This window comes from Rhinolophus hipposideros, assembly GCF_964194185.1.
Source record: "Rhinolophus hipposideros genome assembly, chromosome: 10".
NCBI lineage: Eukaryota > Metazoa > Chordata > Mammalia > Chiroptera > Rhinolophidae > Rhinolophus > Rhinolophus hipposideros.
The window spans coordinates 32,337,055-32,358,321 of record NC_138056.1 but is presented as its reverse complement, the minus strand read 5'-3'; the positions used below and the strand labels follow the sequence as shown (position 1 = coordinate 32,358,321).

The 21,267-nt window shown below is 37.5% G+C and overlaps 2 protein-coding genes across 3 annotated transcripts in view; both read left to right on the top strand.

Moving 5' to 3' along the window:
- The window catches only part of NELL1 (neural EGFL like 1), a 772,999-nt gene that overhangs the window by 505,570 nt on the left and 246,162 nt on the right, over positions 1 to 21,267 (top strand). The window lies entirely within an intron of this gene.
- On the top strand, positions 9,100 to 10,185 carry LOC308504142 (isocitrate dehydrogenase [NAD] subunit gamma, mitochondrial-like; the record flags this gene model as incomplete). The annotated part of the gene is made up of 1 exon (XM_081064281.1): positions 9,100 to 10,185. The coding sequence occupies exon 1, from the start codon at positions 9,196 to 9,198 to the stop codon at positions 10,183 to 10,185; it is 990 nt and encodes a 329-aa protein (XP_080920407.1). The 5' UTR covers positions 9,100 to 9,195.

Genomic DNA, 21,267 nt, shown 5'->3' with positions numbered 1-21,267 from the left:
AATATGTGAACTCCCCACCCCCATGTTGATAACCTTTGTGCAGGGGCTGGGTGGGGATGATATTCCTTTAGTAAATGAAAACTATGTCCAGAAAGTTCTTCCTAGTATCAAAATAAGCGTAGCTCTTCCTCAAACAAGGGCTTCTACACTGGATTTGGTATTGTATAAAGTCTATTCTCTTTTGGAAAATAAGGAGGACATTTCCGGATTACTTTCATCTGTCAGCTCTTCTGTGGTTATTAAATAGTGATGGAAAGAAGGGAGAAATTGTAGTAGTTGTGCAATAGAGAAAATGGAATAAATTAAATCTCTGTATGTTGATCATTTTAGGAAAAGTATTGGTAAAACAATGTACATAGTTGTTTCTGTAGGACAACATGAAATGGATTTCAGGAGTTTTCTTAGAGAGAGAGAGAAGGCGAGAGAGAGGGATAGAGATAATGTTTTAAAATTTTTGCTTTTATTAATGCAAAGGTTTAGTATGAAGTCGTCTTGGGCATTGAAAATTTATTGTATCTCTTTTTTTTTTAAGTGCACATTTTCCTTTTTAAAAGTAGTATAGTATTTCAAAACCTTGTATTTTTATTTCAAAACTTTAATGTTTCTCTATTGCCTTCAGGGTATCATAAATTTTCTTACTTTGCCATTCTTGGTTCTCTGCCCTCTGACCCCAATTTACTTTCCCTATTTGTCTGCCACAATTTTCTTAAATAAACCCTTCTTTCAGCTGAACAGAAGCTTAGTGTACCTTATAGGCCTTTGCCTCCATCTCAGAAATCCTCTGCTTCTCTCTGTACTTGCCTTCTGCTTGCCCTTCTTTAAGATTTGACTGAAGCCCTTCCGTGACTGTCATAGCCCAGGTACGCAGTAAATCTACCTTCTGCACGTGCTAGCCGGGTCACTTAGGAACCACTTGGCATCCACTGCCCATTCACATTCTACCCAGATACATTTAGTTTAATGCTACCTAGAGGGTAAGCTCCTTGAAAACAGCAGGTTTTACATTGCTTCATACTGTTTCTTCTTTCTGATATTAAAAGGTCCACTTATGAGTTGCTTGCTTATCTGTTTATCTATCTGTCTATCTAATCTATCTATCTATCTATCTATCTATCTATCTATCTATCTATCTATCTATCTATCTATCTATCTAATCTATCTATCATTTATCTACCATTTTCTGCTGTCTGCTCCCACTGGAATATAGTTCTAAAAGAGACCATGAATCTTGCAAAGGTTGCAGAGGTCATACATAGCACACAGTTGGCTCTGGTGCTCATGCTCTCAATCACAAATGTCCACAGCCCCTTGGAGAACAACAGTAACCCCATCATTACCACTTCTAATTTCATTTAACCTCTAACAAGATATTGACACTGCTAACCACTCATGTCCTGAGTGTTTCACTTCTCTTGGCTTCTAGGACATTTTCTCTTTATTTTCCTCCTACCACACAGATCGCTTTTCTAATCCTCCTCCTCAAATAGTTCCCATGATGATGATCCCCAGTTGCATCATCATTTTTCTGTGCTTTCTCCACAAGCATCTTCCTAGCCTAGTACTTCTTGACTTTAGAGTCATGACACATTGCTAAGTTATGACCTGTCATGACAGGTCAAAGCCACTTACTTATTCATAAACATCAAACTATAAGTACTTATGAATGATTTAGTTTTTAAAATAATTACACTCATCTCCAAGTTACCATGATAAGAATGGCACGGTCACTCATTTGCATTTTAATAGGGTGTCCTTGCTTCTTTGAGGAAAAGTGGAATCAGAGTTAGCTGGTAGTTAATTGCACAGAATTCATAGCCTATTTTATATTTGCTGAATATATCCATGGACGATGGTTATTGATGTGTCATCGATAGTTACAGTGATTTTAAATATTATAATTTGTAAATCGTGGATTTATACTTGTGTTTATTTCTTTGATTTCTTTGATTTTCACCCACAGATACATTTTTAATAAAAAGGAGAGAGGAAGAAGGCATGTGCATGCATCTTTATAGCCTAGAAATGAGAATGAGACTCTAGTTACAGTTTCCAAAGCAAAGGCAATGTGGTCATCCAAATGACCTGGGTAATAATACTATTTATGTTACCATCATGACTAAATATAACTATGATATGCAATACTTTTTAACCATACAATATGGGTTATTTTTTTTATCTTTATTAGTTCATGCTTAATTTTATATATTACCTGCAAAGATGTGAATTTAATTTTAAAATATAGCTTTATATAGTTTTTATATTAGATTAGCCATATATACAGAGGGTGCCCGAAAAAATGTATAGACACTTTAAGAAAGAAAACCACTGTATTAAAATTGTAATACTCAATATATACCAGTAACAAAAGATGAATACAAGTCATATGTATCCATCTTTTTGGCACCCCAGTATTTTTTCCTCAAAAAATGATGTTTCTTGGTCATTAAATAAATGATTTTGCTAATCATTTGCCAGTAAACTGCTTTTGTAAATAAGACCTATAAAGACAAACAGTTTGGCAACTCTTGGCTCTATTTAACTAACCACTTTTGTTCATATTTGTGTGTGTTTTGTTTTTGTCACAATCTCAGTATACTCTTGGGAATATGTCTTGTATGAATGCCATTCATCATCTGTCATAGCAGAAGAAAAGTTGAAAACCTCTGCCCGAGGCTATTTTATGTACTCCTGTATGGTTAACTCCCATATTTGGATGTCTTCTTAATCTATATCTTCACCCACAATCCTTTCTCTGGTGGTGCAGACTCATTTAGTAAGTCACCCACTGGGCATTTTTATTCTAATAGGCTCCCTAAAACACATTGTATTTGAAACTGAACTAATTTTCTATCCCATTCCCCCCACCCAAATTGTTCTTCAGTGTTGTACATTTTTATCAATGGCACCATCATTCACCCAATCTGTTAAAAATAAGAATAATATGCAAAGTCTCCCAGGTGAATAGCCCAGTCTTGTTGATCCTTAACTATCTCTGAAAATATTTCTCATCTTCCTCACTGCCTTCATTTTAGCACAACTGCTCATCATTTTCCATTGGGACCGCTGCATAGTCCAGAGGTTCTTAAATCTCTGAATGTATTAGCCAATTTCTAAAACGCAGTTTGTTGGCTCCCAACTCCAGACTCTCAGATACGATAATTCTAGGAAGAGTTCCAAGAAGTTGCATTTTTAACCAGTTCCCAGTGGTCCTGATGCGGCTGTTCTGGGAATCACGTTTTGAGAAGCACAGTGGTAGGTAGCCTATCATTTGCCTACTTTCCACCAGGCTAGTCACCTTCCTGTTTATCCTCCAGATTATCCTCTCAAAGGATCATTTTTTAAATGCATGTTGGATTATATCTTTCCCTTATGTAAACCTTTTTCACTGTCTCAACATCACACTTACAATAGACTTGGTTGAATTCTTATTCCTCAAATATGTGAAACTATGACATTCTTGTTATTCTTATAACTGCATAGCATGTACCTTTGTATGTTCTGTTGAGGTTAAGGTCTTTTCATTGTCCAGGGATGTTTGTAGGTCAATCTGGCTATTAAAGTCTTAAACAGCATCCAGTTTATGATCCCAGTCTCAGGGCTTTCTTTCTTCTTCATTCATACTTTTGAAAGATTTATCTCCTTTCCAGTGGTAGGAAGAGGACTGGAGTACGTGCTTATGTAAGGGTGGCCATTGGTAGAAACAAAATTGTGTAGCTAGGTCTGGGTTATTTTTCTCCCAGTGTTCTATACTGGCATTATCATCTGCTCTATCCTCTGGCACTGGTGGTAGACAGCTATTATCTATCTTATTTGACATATTAAGTGACAAGCGGGTACCCAGCTGGCTCGTACTCGGTAGTCATTTTTATCAGTTTTTAGGAGGAGGGAGCAGACCTGCTTCCTTTCTTTGCTCCCAGCCGGCCTCCCAGCACACCAAGTGCTGGCTCTGACCTGATTGGACTTTGTGTGGAGGTGAAGACTAGCCCTTGATATTGAAAGTGTGGTAACGGGACCAGTGGAACCTGTATTACTAGGGAGTTCCTTAGACATGCAGAATCTGCACCCCTCCCTCAACAGAACTACTGAATTAGAATCTACATGTCAATGAAATCCTAGGTTGATCAAGTTAGAAAAGCCCTGGCCTAGGCCCCTAGCACCCCTAAAGATGCTCACCTCACCTATTGCCATTCTCTGTTCATTCACAATAATATGAATTTGTAGGACCTGTGATAGCCAATTTCTTCATCTTTAAAATGGGGAGTGTATTGCCTACTTGGTGAGTTATGATGTTGTAAAATATCCAGCACAGCACCTTAGTTGGGGTGAGTATTCTATAATGGTAGCCATTATTAAGTCTGCTACTTCAGCTTCTTGGATTTTAACAGTCTTTGGAAGTCTTTATAAATAAGTCACCTACCTCCCCCAACAATCAATAACCTGCATCAGAGGTATTGGTGCCTGAAAGTTAGAATGGGATTGTGCCTGATGATATGCTTAATTTTCAATTAAATGGCATAGCTGGGATGGCTTTGGGAAGCATAGAAGTTGCCAGCTTTCCAGTGTTGACTGGTTGATTTCTAGAAATATGAGTTATTAATGCTTATTAATAACTAATATTAATAGTGAAATATTGTAGCTCTGAGCTGGGAGACTATTTTGAAAGACACTCCACATCATAGTGAAAAGGGAAATGCAAATTTGAAACACAGTGAGATACTACCACAGCCCATTCAAATGGCTGAAAATAAAAATACAGTGCCAAGTTGGTGAGGATGTGAAGAAGCTCTAATTCTCTTACACTGCTGGTAGGGATATAAAATGGTACAACCATTTTGGAAAAGTGTTTAACAGTTTCTTAGAAATTTAACAACAATAAAAAGGAACAAACTCTAGCAGGCAGAAACTTATTCACTAAGGGCATATTTGGATTCAACAATACCATCAATCAACTGGATATATTTCACATCTATAGATTACTTCACCCAACCATAGCAGAATACACATTCTTCTCAAACACATATAGAACAGTTACCAATGCAGACCACATTCTGGGCCATAAAATATCCCTTATCAGATTCAAAATAATTGAAATCATAAAATGTCTGCTCTCTGACCACAATGGAATTAAGCTAGAAATCAATAACAGAAAGATAGCTGGAAAGTCCCCAAATAAATGTGGAAATTAAGCAGCAGGCTTCTAAATAATACATGGGTCAAAGGAGAAATCTCAAGAGATATTAATAAATATTTTGAACAAAATGAAAATACAACTTACCAAAAATTGTGGGAAGCTGTGAAAGCAGTGGAAAAGAACAAAGATCTAAAATCAATAATCTAAGTTTCCACCTTAGGAAAATAGAAAAAGAAGAATTAATTAAATCCAAAGTTAGCAAAAGAAAATAATGTTAAAAATATGGGAAGAAATCAATAAAATTTAAAAGATAAGATCAATAGAGAAAATCAACAAAACCAAAAGCTCCTTCTTCTTCTTCTTCTTCTTTTTTTTTTAAATAAGCCTTGAGTCTGAGTCAGGCTAACTAAAAAAAAAGAAAAGAAATGACACAAATTATTAATATCAGAAATGAAAGAGGGGGCATCACTATAGATCCTATGGACATTAAAAGGATAATAAAAGAATACTATGAACAATTTTATGCCCACAATTTTGAATTGGATAACCTAGGTGAAATGGACCAATTCCTTGAAAAACACAATTTGCCAAAACTCATATAAGAAGAAACAGTCTAAATAGCATTATACACGCATCGTTGTTTTGTTGTGTTTCATTTTATTGTGCTTCAGAGATGTGTTTTTTTTAACAAATTGAAGACAAGACCAGCAAAATGATTACAACTTACTTTATAGCAATAGTCTGTAACCGAAGCCTTAGTATCTCTGTGGTATGCCTGTATATATTTTAAAAATTAAATCAATAATTAATAGCCTTTCAAAACAGAAATCATCAGGCACAGATGGGTTCACTGATGAACTCTACAAAACATTTAAGGAAAAATTATACCAATTCTCTGTAATATATTTCAGAGAATAGAACCACAGGGAATACTTTGTAATTCATTTTATGAGACCAGCATTTATTACCCTATTAACAAAACCAGACAAAGAAATTATAAGAAAAGAAAACCACAAGCTAAAATTTCTCATGAGCATAGATGCAAAAATCCTTAACGAAATATTGTCAAATTGAATTCAATAATGTTTAAAAAGAATTATACATCACAGTCAAGTGAGATTTATCCCAGGTATGCCAGGCTGGTTCAACATTTGAAAATCAATTCATGTAATCTATCACTTTAACAGGTTAAAAATGGAAAATTGCATGCTTATATCCATAAATGCAGAAAAGCACTTGACAGAATCCAACGCCCATTCATACTACAAGCTCTCAGTAAACTAGAAATAGAGGGGAACTTCATCAACTTGAAAAAAAACCAAAACCTACAAATAACCTACAGCTAACATTATACTTCCTGATGGAAACACAAAGCTTTTCCACTAAGATCAAGATTAAGTCAAGGATGTCACCTCTTACCACTTCTTTTCAATATCATACTGGAATTTTGAGTTAATGCAATAAGACAAGAGAAGGAAACTAAAAGGTATATAGATTGAGAAGAAAGAAATAAAACTGTTTTTGTTTGCAGATAACAAGATGGTCTATGTAGAAAATCTGAAAGAATCAATTTAAAAAAAGCAAAAAACCAAAAACTCCAGGAACTAATGAATGATTACAGAAAGATTTCAGTATGCAAGGTCAATATACAAAACTTCATTGCTTTTCTATATACCAGCAATGGATAAGTAGAATTTGAAATTAAAACACAACGTCATTTATATTAGCACCTCTCATAATGAAATACTTAGCTATAAAGCAAACAAAATATTTATAAAATCTATATGAGGAAAAAATTACAAAACTCTGATGAATGACATCCAGGAAGAAGTAAATAAATTGAGAGACCTTCTGTCTTCATGGACAGGAAGACTTAATATTGTCAAGATATTAATTCTTCCCAACTTGATCTATAGATTCAATAAAAACTTAATCAGAATCCCAGCAAGTTATTCTGTGTATATCGATGAACTGAATCCAGAGTTTATATGGAGAGGCAAAAAACCCAGAGTAAGAATAGCCAACACAATTTGAAGAAGAGCGAAGCTGGAGGATTGGCAGTACTTATACAGCTAAATTAATCAAGACAGTATGGTATTAGCAGAAGAACAGATGAGTAAATAAATGTAAGAGAACAGAGAGCCCAGAAACAGACCCACACAAATTGTAAACTGATCTCTGGCAAAGGAACAATAGCAACACAACAGATTTTTCAACAAATGGTGCTGGAATAACTGGACATCCATATCCATATGCAAAAAAAAAAAAAAAAAAAGAAAGAAAGAAAGACCTAGACACAGACCTCCCACAATAATTAAGTCACAATGGATCACAGACTTTATATGTAAGATGCAAAATTATAAAATCCTAGAAGAAAGCATTGGAAAAAAATCTAGATGACTTTGGTTATGGCAATGACTTTTTAGATACAAAACCAAAGGCAGGATCCATGAAACAAATAATTAATAAGCTAGACTTCTGCACTTCTTCAAGAGAATGAGAAGGCAAGCCACAGATTGGGCAAAATTATTTGTAAAAGCACATCTGGTAAAGGAGTTATCCAAAATATACAAAGAACACTTAAAATTCAAGAACAAGAAAACAAACAACCAAATTAAAAAATGGGTCGGAAACCTTAACGGACACTGCATCAGAGAACATATACAGATGGTAAGTAAGCATATGAAAAGATACTCCACATCATATGTCATTAAGGAAAGGCAAATTAAAATAACAATGAGATACCACTGCATGCCGGTTAGAATAGCCAAAATCCAGAACACTAACAATGCCGAATACTGCCAAGGATATGAAACAACAGGAATTCTCATTCATTACTGGTGGGAATGTAAAATGATACAGACACTTTTATGGTATAGACAGATTAGCAATTTCTAACAAAACTAAATATGCTTTACCATAGGATCCAGCAGTTGTGTTCCTTGTTATTTACCCAAATTAGTTGAAAAGTAATGTCCACACAAACCTTGCACATAGATGTTTGTAGCAACCCACACTTGGGAACAACCAAGATGTCCTTCAGTAGGTGAAGGGATAAACTGTGGCACATCCAGAAAATGGAATATTATTCAGTGATAAAAAAAAAAAGAGCTATCAAGCCATGAAAAGACATGGAGGAAACTTAACTGCATATTACCAAGGCAAAGAAGCCTATCTGAAAAGGCTACAGTAGTATGTGATTCAAATTAGATGACATTCTGGGAAATGTGAAACTATGGAGACACTAAAATGATCAGTGATTCCCAGGGGTTAGGGGACAGTGAGGGATGAATACAAAGTAAAGAGGGTTTTCAGGGCTATGAAACTACTCTGTATACTAAAATGATGGATACATGTCATTAGAATTTGTCAAAACTCAGAATGCACAATACCAAGAGTCAACCCCCATTTAAACTTTGAACTTCTGATGATAATGGTGTGTAAATGTAGGTTCATCACTTGTAACCAACGTGCCGCTCCTGTGCAGGATTTTGACAACTGGAGGAGACTGTGCCGTTGTCGGGACAGGCGATATGTGGCAAAGCTCTGTACACGCCACTCAATTTTGCTGTGAACCTAAAAACGTGCTAAAATGTAAAATATTGTTTTAAGAAAGTGTATCATACAAAGCTTAGCACATTGGATGTGCCTAATAAACTATTATCCGATTCCAAAATGTATTTTCTATTACAGAACACGTCACTTCTCCTCTTGACTAGCTCTCACTCTATCACACTGCGGTAGAATGTCCGAAATAGAACACCAGGAAGGAGAGACAATTGTGACCTAGGCAAGAATTATGGATTTAGAATTCTACCAAAGAAGCCAGTTCAAAGTAAGAGCAAGAGTAAATTTATGTTTTTACAGAAATTAATCTCCCCTTAATGATCATGGCACGGAAGATGCTGACAACTGGCAGTTGCTTTGTGAAGGCCATGTTCCGATCTACTATTTTCAGCCATTCTTGGGAGATTTTACCTGGCCATGAGATCTCCCCGAGGAGCTTCTCACTCAAGTGCAGTGTCCCTCCATCAGCCAAGTATGGTGGACGGCACACGGTGTCTATGATTCCCGGGGATGGCATCGGGCCTGAGCTTATGCTGCAAGTCCAGACTGTGTTCAGACGCGCCTGTGTGCCTGTGGACTTTGAGGTGGTGCAAACTAGCTCCTCTGCTTGCGAGGAGGACTTTCACAGTGCCATCATGTCCATTCGTCGAAACCGTGTGGCCATGAAGGGCCACATTGAAACGAACCACAACCTGCCACCATCCCACAGATCCCTGAACAGCATGTTTCGCACCACGCTGGATCTCTACGCTAATGTTATCCACTTTAAGAGTCTGCCAGGGGTGAGGACCCGGCACGGTAACATAGACATCCTCGCTATCCGGGAAAACACAGAGGGTGAATACAGCAACCTGGAATACGAGAGTGTGAAAGGAGTGATAGAGAGCCTGAAGATCATTACTGAGGTCAGATCTTTGCGCATTGCCGAATATGCCTTCCAGCTGGCCCAGGAGATGGGGCGCAGGAAAGTGACGGCTGTGCACAAGGCCAACATCATGAAACTGGGAGATGGTCTCTTCCTGCAGTGCTGTCGGGAGGTGGCGTCCCGCTATCCTCAGATCACCTTGGAAGACATGGTTGTGGATAACGCCACCATGCAGTTGGTATCCCAACCCCAACAGTTTGACGTCATGGTGATGCCCAATCTTTATGGCAACATTGTCAACAGTATCTGCACAGGGTTGGTTGGAGGACCAGGCATTGTGCCTTGTGCCTGCTATGGCCCCACATATGCAATGTTTGAAACAGCTGCGAAGCAATCAGGCAGGGATATAGCCAATAAGAATATGGCCAACCCGACTGCCACGCTGCTGGCAAGTTGTATCATGCTGGACTACCTCAAGCTCCACTGCTATGCCACCACCATTCGTTCTGCAGTCTTGACATCTTTGGAGAACAAAGATGTTCATACTCCAGACATTGGAGGCCAGAGTACCACATTGGATGTCATTAATTATATCGTAAACCACATCAGTGCTACCAATTAAAAGGTCAGTACTTTGGAGGCTGAGCTATCCCCCAAAGTCCTTTCTGACCCACTCTTTGCCTTACTCTACCCCCTCAGAAACCCCAGCCAGCTTGGCTAGTGTGGACTTCAGAATAAACTAGCTTCTGCTCCAACTCAGAAGAGGTGGGAGGGGGAGTTAATCAAGTCTGATTATTTTTCTATTGAACTAAAATGCATTAATTACCATCAACATTGCTTGTTTAAATTAGCCAAACCTATTGTATTGTACTCGTATATGTATTGAGAAATTCTACTCTATTTTAATCCACAATTCATACTTCTCTATGATGTGATACACTAAATAAATCAGAGCTGTTTGGAAAGTCCTGGAGCGTTCCCAAAATCTGGCACATGGATTTTCTGTTTATCGGTATCATTAAAATTCAGCAAGCCAGCCTACAGAGAGGTCTGGCTTCTCTCTGGAGGTTGTTAATGAGTTAATTATTGTAATAAAATTTGCCTACAAAATATACATTATAACCTCAATAATGAATAAAGCTGAACTAGTACAGAATGTATCCACTCCCTCCTAGATGCCCCATTTTTGCCCCCAGGGTCTTATTTATTTTAAGAAGGTATTTTCTCTGTTATAGTTTTTCACACATGGACATCCCTGGGCACTGCAGCCCTCCTGAAAAGTGGATTCTTGAATTCCTTCCAGTTGGATTTGAGAGTCTACAAGTTAAATCCCTGGTTAATAGGTCTTGGGCCCATCTTCGCTCTACAAATAGAACCATGGACTCTAAACTCCATGCTCACTGTTTCAGTTTTTCGTGGTTTAGTTTCTTAGCTTCTCTTTCAAGGAAAGAGTATGCATAAGAAAAGAAAAAGCACTGAGTTAATTTAAATGTTTACTATCATTTTACTATAATATGCTTTGTTTACAGTATTTTAAGGTCATAGTTGAGAAACAAACAAAAATGATAATTTTATTAGTGCTTAGAAATTGTTATTACTCAAGTAGGAAATTAAAACGATTATAAATACTTTCATAGTATTTGTAGTAGTTTTATTGGCACGAATGCCCTGCAGAGAGAAGTGAGATTAAGAAAAACAGTGAATCCTTAATAAAACTTGGGAAATCTCTGTGTTGCAGCTATAACCTTTGAATCCTGGCATGGCTCATGGATCACAAGTTAAAGACATTGGACTGAGTGAGACCTGAGTTTCTTACAGTTTCCAAAAGGCTCTGACCAAAAGGGTTTTCCAAATTTGAGGGGATTTAGTTTGAAGAGGAAGTGACTCTGTAGAGTATTTCACGCTATCTAGTCTTTTTTGAAGAATAGGCAAGCAGGGATCAGTCAATTGTAAAATAATGATGGGGTTCTGTTTATCGGACAGTAGAAATGTCATGGGCCATGGCTGCCATTGGCCCATATGCTGCCTTCCTCTGGGAAGATCTAGGCCTGCATCAGAGGCACGGTTTGAGCAGTGGAGCAAGGGGTGGATTTTGGCATGAAGTTCCCCCACCTCCAATACCACACGAACCCATGCCACCTTAACCCATACCATCCATTCTATACCCCTTTCTCTCGTGGCTAGGGGACTTTATTTATGGCACAACCAGCCCAACTGCAGACGGTAGCCAGATATTGACTTTTACTTGAGACAGTGGGAGTTTGTTCTGCTATGTGCGTTTGAGTTGAAGTTTCCCTTTCTGTTAAAGATGGTCATCTCCAGAATATTTCTACAGTTCTTGGACCAGACTGCTGTCATGGCACCGAGTACACCATAGTGGAATTTTCCACATATCAACAGTGTTAGATTTTCCCACTTAGCCATGAGCATCTCTGGTGCCAATACCGTGTATTTTTTTCCCCCTTGTCCAGTATAGACCCTAACATAATTACTGATAGATATAAAATAAATAATATATGTTAATTGAATCAACCCAAAATTAATAATATAGGGGATACTGCCTTGCATTTCTTATACATAAAGTGAAATAATAACTGACTACCTCATACGGTCGTTGGGAAAATTGAGTGAGAAAATATACATAAAGCTGACAGCACTGTGCCTGTCACATAGTAACTGCTTGTATTTCTAGAATTATTATATTCATTATTATCCATTATATGCCATTCTAAGAGCTAATTCTGAGGAAAACTGGGTGAAGTATATTAATTCCTTGCTGTCATTGGAACCTACTGGATAAGTTGTTTAATTTATTATTATATGGATTTGTAATTGACTTTCAGCTAGGGGTGAAAATTATATCTGCTTATCCATCAAATCCCCTCTCTTCTTTTTATTTCTTGAATCCAGTCACCTCTCTTCTTTCGCACTGGCACCTCCTTTCACATTAGCAAGTTTCATCATTGGTAACTTCCTAATTGCTGTTACTTCTAACTTGTGTCCTACTTAATAGTTCTTAAATCTATTTTCTACAATGTACTCAGCATCATTTTTCTGAAAGGAAAATAGGATCGTGTCACGTCTCTACTTAAAACTTCTTATTCTATGGCTTTCCTTTGGCCTTAAGAGAAAGTCAACTGAGCATAGCATAAACGACCTCCCATGTTCTGAGTGCTGCTTCCTTCTCCAGGTTCACCACGTTCCCTTCTCCCTGCGCCAATGACAACACAGTGGGATACTCCAATTAGAGTGCCGAGTTCATTGTTAAAGAGCTATGTAAAGTTTCTATTTCAAACCTTTGCACATGATCTTGGCTCCTCTCCCCTTCAAGAGGTGATCTCCTTCTCATCGTAGAGGACTAAACTTAATCATTTGCACCTTTGGGAAGCCTTCCTTGCCTACCTCTCTTCCCATTTCCTACTGAGATTGAAGGGAGTGACTCTCTCAGTTTCCCCCAGAGTTCTCTCTATATCCTACCTCGTGTTTCATCTCTCTGCTTGTCATTACATGCTTCCCTTCCCATTAACCTTAGGATACAGTGCATTCCTTGGGATTACTGAATCATCACTATAGCAGCAGAACCTAGGACAGGGACAAGCTCTTAATTGATGCTCACTCTAAATATTTATGGAAGGAAGATAGGATGGAAGGTGAAAAGGAAAGAAGAAATAATGGCCTGAATTCATAGATGGAAGTGGAGGACTGGAAGAACTAATCTACTGTGGAATATTCCCATCTGGCTTTAGTCTATGGGCCTTTCTTTACAAGCTTGCTTCTCTCTAAAGAACACTAAAGCCCTCAAAGCAGTAAAACAGGTGGTTGGCAGGCTGCTTCTGTTGCTTGAGATTTCCGCACTACATTTATTGGACAGTTTTATTTTAATCTTTATCAATTTACTCTGCTTTTTTAAAAAGTCCTAATATTATAAAGAATAGCAACTACAAATCTCTAAATTAACTCCTCCACATTAAGGCTTTATTTTCATTAATGGGCTTACAAAACACTCAGTCACTCAGGTGGCATAGCTCACATTTACCCAACTCTGCTACATAGGAGCTCTGTGACATTGGATAAGTTGCTTAACCTCTCTGATCTCGTTTTCTTATCTGTAAAATAAAGGTACATATTTATCTTTATAGGATTGTTGTAAAAATTAAATAAGATGTATTTAGTGTCTATGGCTGCATAAGAAACCACTTCAAAACTTAGTGGCTTAAAACAAATGACTATTTGTCATGAGTCTATAGGGTGACCAGGTGATACTTCTTGTCATCAGTATACTTTCTCAAGGACTATTAAAAAGAGTGTCCAATCTCTAATTCTGATATCAATAAAGAACAATACAAAGTTGGACAACTGTAGAGTATCAATCTGTAAATATCTCTCTGCACCATCATCTTCATATATTAGCTTTTATAGAAGGGTGCTTTAACATTCTGTCTTCAGTTCTCATCAAGGTCTCATGCAAAATCTTGTTAGGGGACATCTCTGCATTTTGGGAAGACACTGAATTTGTTTAAAAGGTCAACAGGGAAGACTCATCTCAAAACTGAGGACAAGGGAAACGTGTTTTTCACCATCAGTTTATGTCCTTTTTCTACTGAGGTATATAATCCATTGAGAATTTCCCACATTGCCTTGGCTACTAGGAAACGCAGAAAGAAGCCTCGAGCATTTTTTTCCTCTAGGAAATTTTCTCTTCATTCTATTGTATTACTTGATTTTAATTTATTGATTTCATTTTCTAACACGTTTTATTTTCCCACAGTTTTTTTTAATATAAGCCACTGAAACCACAAGTTAAGAAATGCAAATGGAAACACTAGATTCTTCACCATCATATTCTTTTCCTTCATTTGATTTTCAATGTTCTCATTATGTAAAGCTCCTTAAAGCAATGATTAGATTATCATTACTCTGTTTATTCCCTCTCAGAGTTCCCTCAATTTGGGATATCTTCAAGGCCCTTCACATTTTAGCCCACACTGTCTTTCCACTCTGAGAGGTCCTGCTTTTCCTGGACATGCTATTTACTGATATGCCAAAGTAGACACCTTCATTTACTTAAATATAACCTGTTAGTCTCCTCCCATGTGATGAAATTCTTCTCATTAAGGACATTCCCAACGTAGTCTCTGCCTATTACAAATCTTCCTATTATTCAAGGCCTCGTTCCAACAGTTTATCTTTTCTGAAAAGGTCTCTGATTGCCCCCATGCAGATATGCTCCCTTTATTCTCTCTGAACCCATATAAACCTTTTATTGGACTTTTGAACTCCTTCATTTCACATTTTGTCTTGTATTAATTCTTCATCTCTTGATTTGAGCCTTAATAAATGATATGCTCCTTGAGGGTAGGAAACATATTTTAGCCAATGTTCTGGATCTTGTATTACTCAGCATAATGCCTTGCACATAGTAGGTGCTAATTAAACACACACCAAGTTGGATTGAAGGTAATAATGATTATAGTTATAAATTATAATTACGTATGTGCCATTCTTTGTTCTACATGCTTTGCATTTATTTATTTAACTTTCATATCAACTCTATTAGATGATTATTATTGTAATCCTCACTTTATAGATGAGAAAACTGAGGCATAACGTGGTTAAGAAATTTGCCTGAGGTCACACAACTAACAGGAGATGAAGCCTGGTTTCCAATTTTAGCAGTGTGGCTCTAGAACCCAAGTGTTTAAATGGTCAGGAGGATTTGTGCATTGTGCATTTCTCATACTTTCATGCGTTAGTGGACTAGGTCTCAGCCACAGAGCATTGTCTCCTCATGAAAATAATCCCATAGACTCACAAAAATTCAAGAACCTTTTAGAGAGCTCACTTATTTTCTATATTAGTCCAGGACAGCAAAATACTTCGCCTAATTCCACAGTTAGTACATTACAGAGCCAGGGTAAGGGTCCAAGTCTTCTGATTCCAGATAAAGCTCTCTTTTCACTATACGGCTATCTCCTGATGTAACCTATAGGAAAAGTAATTGCTAACCTTTTAAAAATACTTACTGTGTATTAGGTACTGTTCTAAAAGGTTTACATGCATTACCTCATATAGTCCTCACATAAGCCAATGATATTGACCAAAATAACTGAAGAACAGAAAAGTTGAATGACTGCCTCAAGGTCAGTCAAATTGTAAATTGTGGAGCCAGGATTACAATCAAGCCAGTGGCATCGGTGTCAAATCACTAAGACTATAGCTGCTTCTCAAAACTTTAGGTGACCTATACAGCCCAGGATGAGAAAGCCAGAATATCCCGATAAATGAAACTATTTCGCGCCAGAACTAGGCCTCAAATATTCAAGAGAGATGACATTTCAAAAAATGGTAAATGAAGTAGTCAAATGACTTCATTGTAGTAATGGCAGACAAAAAGAGACAAAATTTACAAGGGAAATGATATGCTGTTGAAGCAAGAGAATAAATGATATGAACTGGGGAAAAAACACAATGCTGAATTTTGAAAGTAGGAGGAAAATTTTAAAGAAATTGATCTAGTTCTGGGTCATTACAGAGGTTGAAAAAAAACATGATAGTATTACCAAACGCACAGTTGGGAATATGCAAAATATCTGCTGGAAGCTGATTACAGAGCTAGACATGTTTTGAAGGGAGACTTGGTCCTTGGAGTTTCCCTGACAACTTGCACAACATGGGAATTCAATGTGGTGAAATGTTCTTCAGATAAAAATGAATTTACTTTCTCTGATATGGGAAGCTACGTATATTGCATTTGTGATTGCTTCAAGAAACAAAAGGAAAAGAGAAAGGAGATATATTTCAAATGGAAAAAAAAATGACTACTTCACAAAAGCAATTAAAAAAAAAAGGAATGTCTTGCTACCAATTTTGCAAATGCTTAAAAACTAACACAGCCTGCATAAAAACAGTGTCTACTGAGGAAGATTCTAGGCTGAGCTCTAGTGAGCTTAAGCATCTGGATTGCTACCGTTAATGCCAAATTTAGTTCATACAAAATAGATGTAAATGAATGAATGTGGCTACAAAAGAGAGAAAATATCATCTATGTCCAAATATATGGTGAGTACCTTTTCCCTTTTCTATCCCTCAGAATGAAGGAATTGCCTTATTCAAATCCTTATAAATATTCTCATATTACCAGGTGGTCTTTTAGTTTATTTATTTTGAACAACAAGAAGCTATTTGGAGGAGGGAAAAAAAATGACATTAGCTGTGCCAGTTTGGGGTTTGTATAGAAATTGCCTGGAAAATAAATGTTAAAAAGAGACAGAAAAAAAAAAAACCCTCAACAAAGAATTAGTCATTATTTCACAATTTCAAGTAATGAGTGTCATTATATATATATGCCTTTAAAAAAAACACTTAATAACTCAGTTTAGGTTTTTAGTCACATTGCAGAGATCACAAATATTTACCTATTAGACAAATGGGGAAGCAAGAAGTTCTAATATTATGCAATTGGATTCTTGTGACTTCACTTGACATTTCCAATGAAAGCATCAAACACAAATTTAAAAAGTGCTTTATCTCAGTAACTTAGACAGATAGGATGATGATAAGTTTGGAAAACTTTAGAGAAGTTGAAAAATGGCTCTGAGTTGGGGAAGCCCTTGAAATCAAGATTCGTGGGAACAGATTAAACAAAATTATTCTTTGACATCATGGTAAAGGAAAAGTAATGTTTCTAACTTAATCTATTATTTAACATAGCCTATTAAATAATGTATTTAATACAATTGTGCATAATAAATGAACCCATAAATCAAACATTATACATAGGTAGTTATCTGCTTAATACATTCCTCAAAATCATTCAACTCTGCCGAGAATAATTTTCTGTTTTCCTTTTTTTCAGATCTTATCATGAACAAAAAGGGAATCATTTTCCTTATTTTGGGGGTTGCTTCCTATTTCAGCATTTACTTTATCTCCTAAATGGAACATCCTCTGGGAAAAGGAAAGAAAGGAGATTTTGAAGTTATTGTGCAGAAATCTATAATAGCAAAGGAAGAAGTCAAGATTTCTGGATATGCAAGTAGTACTGTGGAAAGAAATGCAAAGGAATTTCAGATGAAATAATAAATTTAACTATTTAAGGCTGTGACTAGAGCACATCCTAGGTACTTCATCTAGTTTTGATCTTTCAAATTGATAAAAGATGTAATTTCTGTGAAAGTTGGCAAAAATCAACTTTATGCCAAGCATCAGAAAAAAGATGTTGGAAGGTCTAATTTATAAAAAACTTGTTTTCTCCAGGGTAAGAAATGTCTCTGGGATTGATCCTTTACAAGGTATTCATGTTGTGATGGAATTAGGTTATTATGATCCCAATTTTGTTTTTTCCGGCAGCAAGATACTTGTTTACCTAGTAACTTCGTCTGTTCATTCTTTCTCTTACACATCATTCCACAGTATTGTTTGTCCTCCACTAAGGACTTGCTTTGAGCAGGCACAAAAGCTGTGCAAGCCACTAAGGCTGCAGCTTTAAGAACCATGTCTTTTCTCTCCAGGATCCCACGGGGTTGAGGAAATCAACAATCATCGGGCAGTTATAATGGAGTGTGATTAAGTATTGTAATAGAGGTATAAGTTGGGTGCTAGGAGAGCATACAAAGGGGGAAATCAGAAAGCTCCCCAGAGGAAGTTTGTGCCTTTAAGAGTAAGAGAGTGTGAGTGAGTGAGTGAGTGAGTGAGTGAGTGAGTGAGTGAGTGAGTGAAAGGAGGAAGAGAAGAGGGAAAGGGAGACATTCTGAGTGAGTACATAGACACTGACAGCTGGAAGAGCTGCCATCACAAGCCATCTACCCATCACCTGATATTCAAAGCTTTTGCTTTTCCCCCATCATTTCTTATCTTGCATATAATTGTTGAACTCATTTTACCTACACAAACTTACCCTGATTATGTTTATCTATAAAATGAGACTTTCAAGATTTAAGGTGAACATCTGATTTATTAATGAAGTGATGACTTTGTTTTGTTTTTGTTTTTGTTTTTGTTTTTGAATGATGGACTCTTTACATTGATTAATTTACCTGATTAGACACCTCATTGTAGTTGGCTCTAAATCTGTGATTAGGAAGAGTTATATTTTTTCTTAATCTACTTCTCAGCCCAAGTGTTGCCTTTTCCAAGCCTTTCTATTCTTTCTCATGTTTCTCTCTCTGAGCACATTTCATCATTTTGTTCTTTCCAGCACACTTCTTGTTTCCTTCATCTCTTCTCAAGTGCCTTCTTGATAGTGACATAGATTTCTAGAAAGAGATCATTTTCCCTTCCTTTTGCTGACCAAACTCCCTGCCCTGAGACTATTTTGATCTCTTATTCCTTCTAGAAATGGCTTTGGGGTTCATTGAAATCTTACCTATCTCCCTCCTGAGTCATTTCTCTTCAACTGCCAGTAGCATAATCCACTCCTGGGATTGCCCAGAGAAGCTGTCTATAGGCCAGTTTCTGCCTGGGGTCTGTCAAAGCTCCAGTCGCCACTTCTCTGTAGTGGTGGCAGCACCTGTACCATCCCTGTGGACTTCCCTGTGGCCAAAACATTTACCACATTCCAGGTTCAGATACATAAGCTGCAAAATAGTATCGCTAATGAGAATAACCCTATTACTCTTCCACCTGAGACTTTTATCTTCTTTTATCAAGCAGCCACCTTTCTACAAATAGATTGTCAAGCTCTGTCTGGATCTTCTCCTCTGAGGCGCTTAGGTATCTGTTTAGAGACCTCCAGGAAGGGGCAGCTGAAGGTATTCACATTACGTGACCATGGTTATTGTTTTTATCCAGACTGACAGATGCTTTTTACAATCTCTGGCTGAATTTCATCTGGAAAGAGCTTAAAATGCACAGGAGTAGGAAAGTGCTTCTCTCCCAGGATCCCTGCTGAGCTGATAACAGACTATGGGAAGCCATCTATTTAAACAGAAATAAACATGCTTTGGGATGCCAAGAGCCTATTTTCAGCTTTAGTAGGCTATTTTCAGCTTTATTAAGAAATCTGTGTTTAATTTTTCCAAACATCTCCAGTCCTATTCATTTAGCTCTACTCTGTGTGTGGATCAATTAGAACACATGATGAGAATGCAGACATTGCATTCTGCTCCTCATAGAAGCATATTGCATTCGGAGAAGAGTAAAGAACCTGGAAGACATCCAAGGGCCTAGTCAGAATCTTGTACTTGATGGGCTTTTCATAGGGAAGCATATTTCTGGTCAGATGTTTCCTGTGCCTGGGTCCTGGGCAATTTCACTGTTGTATATATATACATATATACATATATATATATATATTTTTTTTTCCTCTTAAAAAGTTCCATAGACACATATAGATGAATCACCTGTGATAAGTCAGGCACTGCTCTAGACCAGGGTCAGCAATGTGTGTGTGTGTGTGTGTGTGTGTGTGTGTGTGTGTGTGTGTGTGTAAAGGGTCAGATAGTAAATATTTTAGGCCTTACAAACCGTATGGTTTCTGTTGCAGCTATTCAGTTCTGCCATTTGAAAGCCATGGGAGCCATAGACAATAAATGTGGCTATGTCTAATAAGACTTTGTTTATGGATGCTAATTTAAATTTCACATAATTTTCATATGTCATGTAATATTGTTTTTCTTTTGACTGTTTTCAACCATTAAAAAAAGGAAAAGCCATTCTTTTCTTGTGTGCCATACAAAAACAAGTCTGTAGTCCGTAATTTGTGAACCCCTGCCCTAGGCAAAGGGGTGAAAGTAATGAACAAAACAGAAACCCTGATCTCAAGCGACTTTCATGTTCCACGATGGAAAACAGACTGTGAGCATGAAAACACACAAATAATGAATGTTATGTCAAGTTCTAAGGGTTAGGGAAATAGAAAAAAAAATAGAAAAGACGCAATGAAACATAGGTATTATGACTGAGAGCAACTGGCGTTAGAAGGACTCAGGGTATAGGTTGCTTTAGGTGATCAGGGAAGGCTTCTCTGAGGTGGCGTTTGAGATGATCTCCAGCTGTTTCCAGGGAGACCTGTGAATGTCTGGGCCAAGTAGAAGGAACAGCAGAGGCAAAGCCTCAAGTCAGAGTGAGCTTGGGGTATTTGAAGAAGCAAGAGGACCGGTTTGGCTGGAGAGGACATTGCAGAGGGGAAAGAGCGATGACAAAGGAACGCAGTGACCAGCTAAGCAGCACTAAGGGCTTTGGGATTTATTCATGTTTCAGTGTGACGCCATAGGGAGGTTTGAAGCTGGAGAGTGATGAGAGATGGTTTAGGGCTTTAGATAGTTACTCTGGATGCCGTGTGGATGAGGGACTGTAGCGAGGGAAGAGAGGAGGAGACCAGGAGGGCAGTGAAGAGGCTGGTCCAAAAGAGAGGCTTTCCCACCGACTCTTTTAACACTTTTCTTCAAATGTGAATTTGGTGGAGGTGATGGTGAAGGTGACCAATAGTGATACGATGTTATAATACGCAGCTCGGGTCAGACTACCAAATGAGATTTCATCAATCACACTACCAAAACATTAAGTCCTATGATTTATAGTACCTTAGTGATGCTGAGAATGACAGCTAACTATCTGGAGGGTACGTGCTAGGTGTGACGTTTCATTTAATCCTCACAGCGATTCTGTGAGGTAAGTGTGTCCACTTTAGAGATGTGGAAATGAGGGTACTAGTAGGTTTCACAATGGGCCAAAAGGTCTCAAAATTGATCGGCGGAAGAGGGAG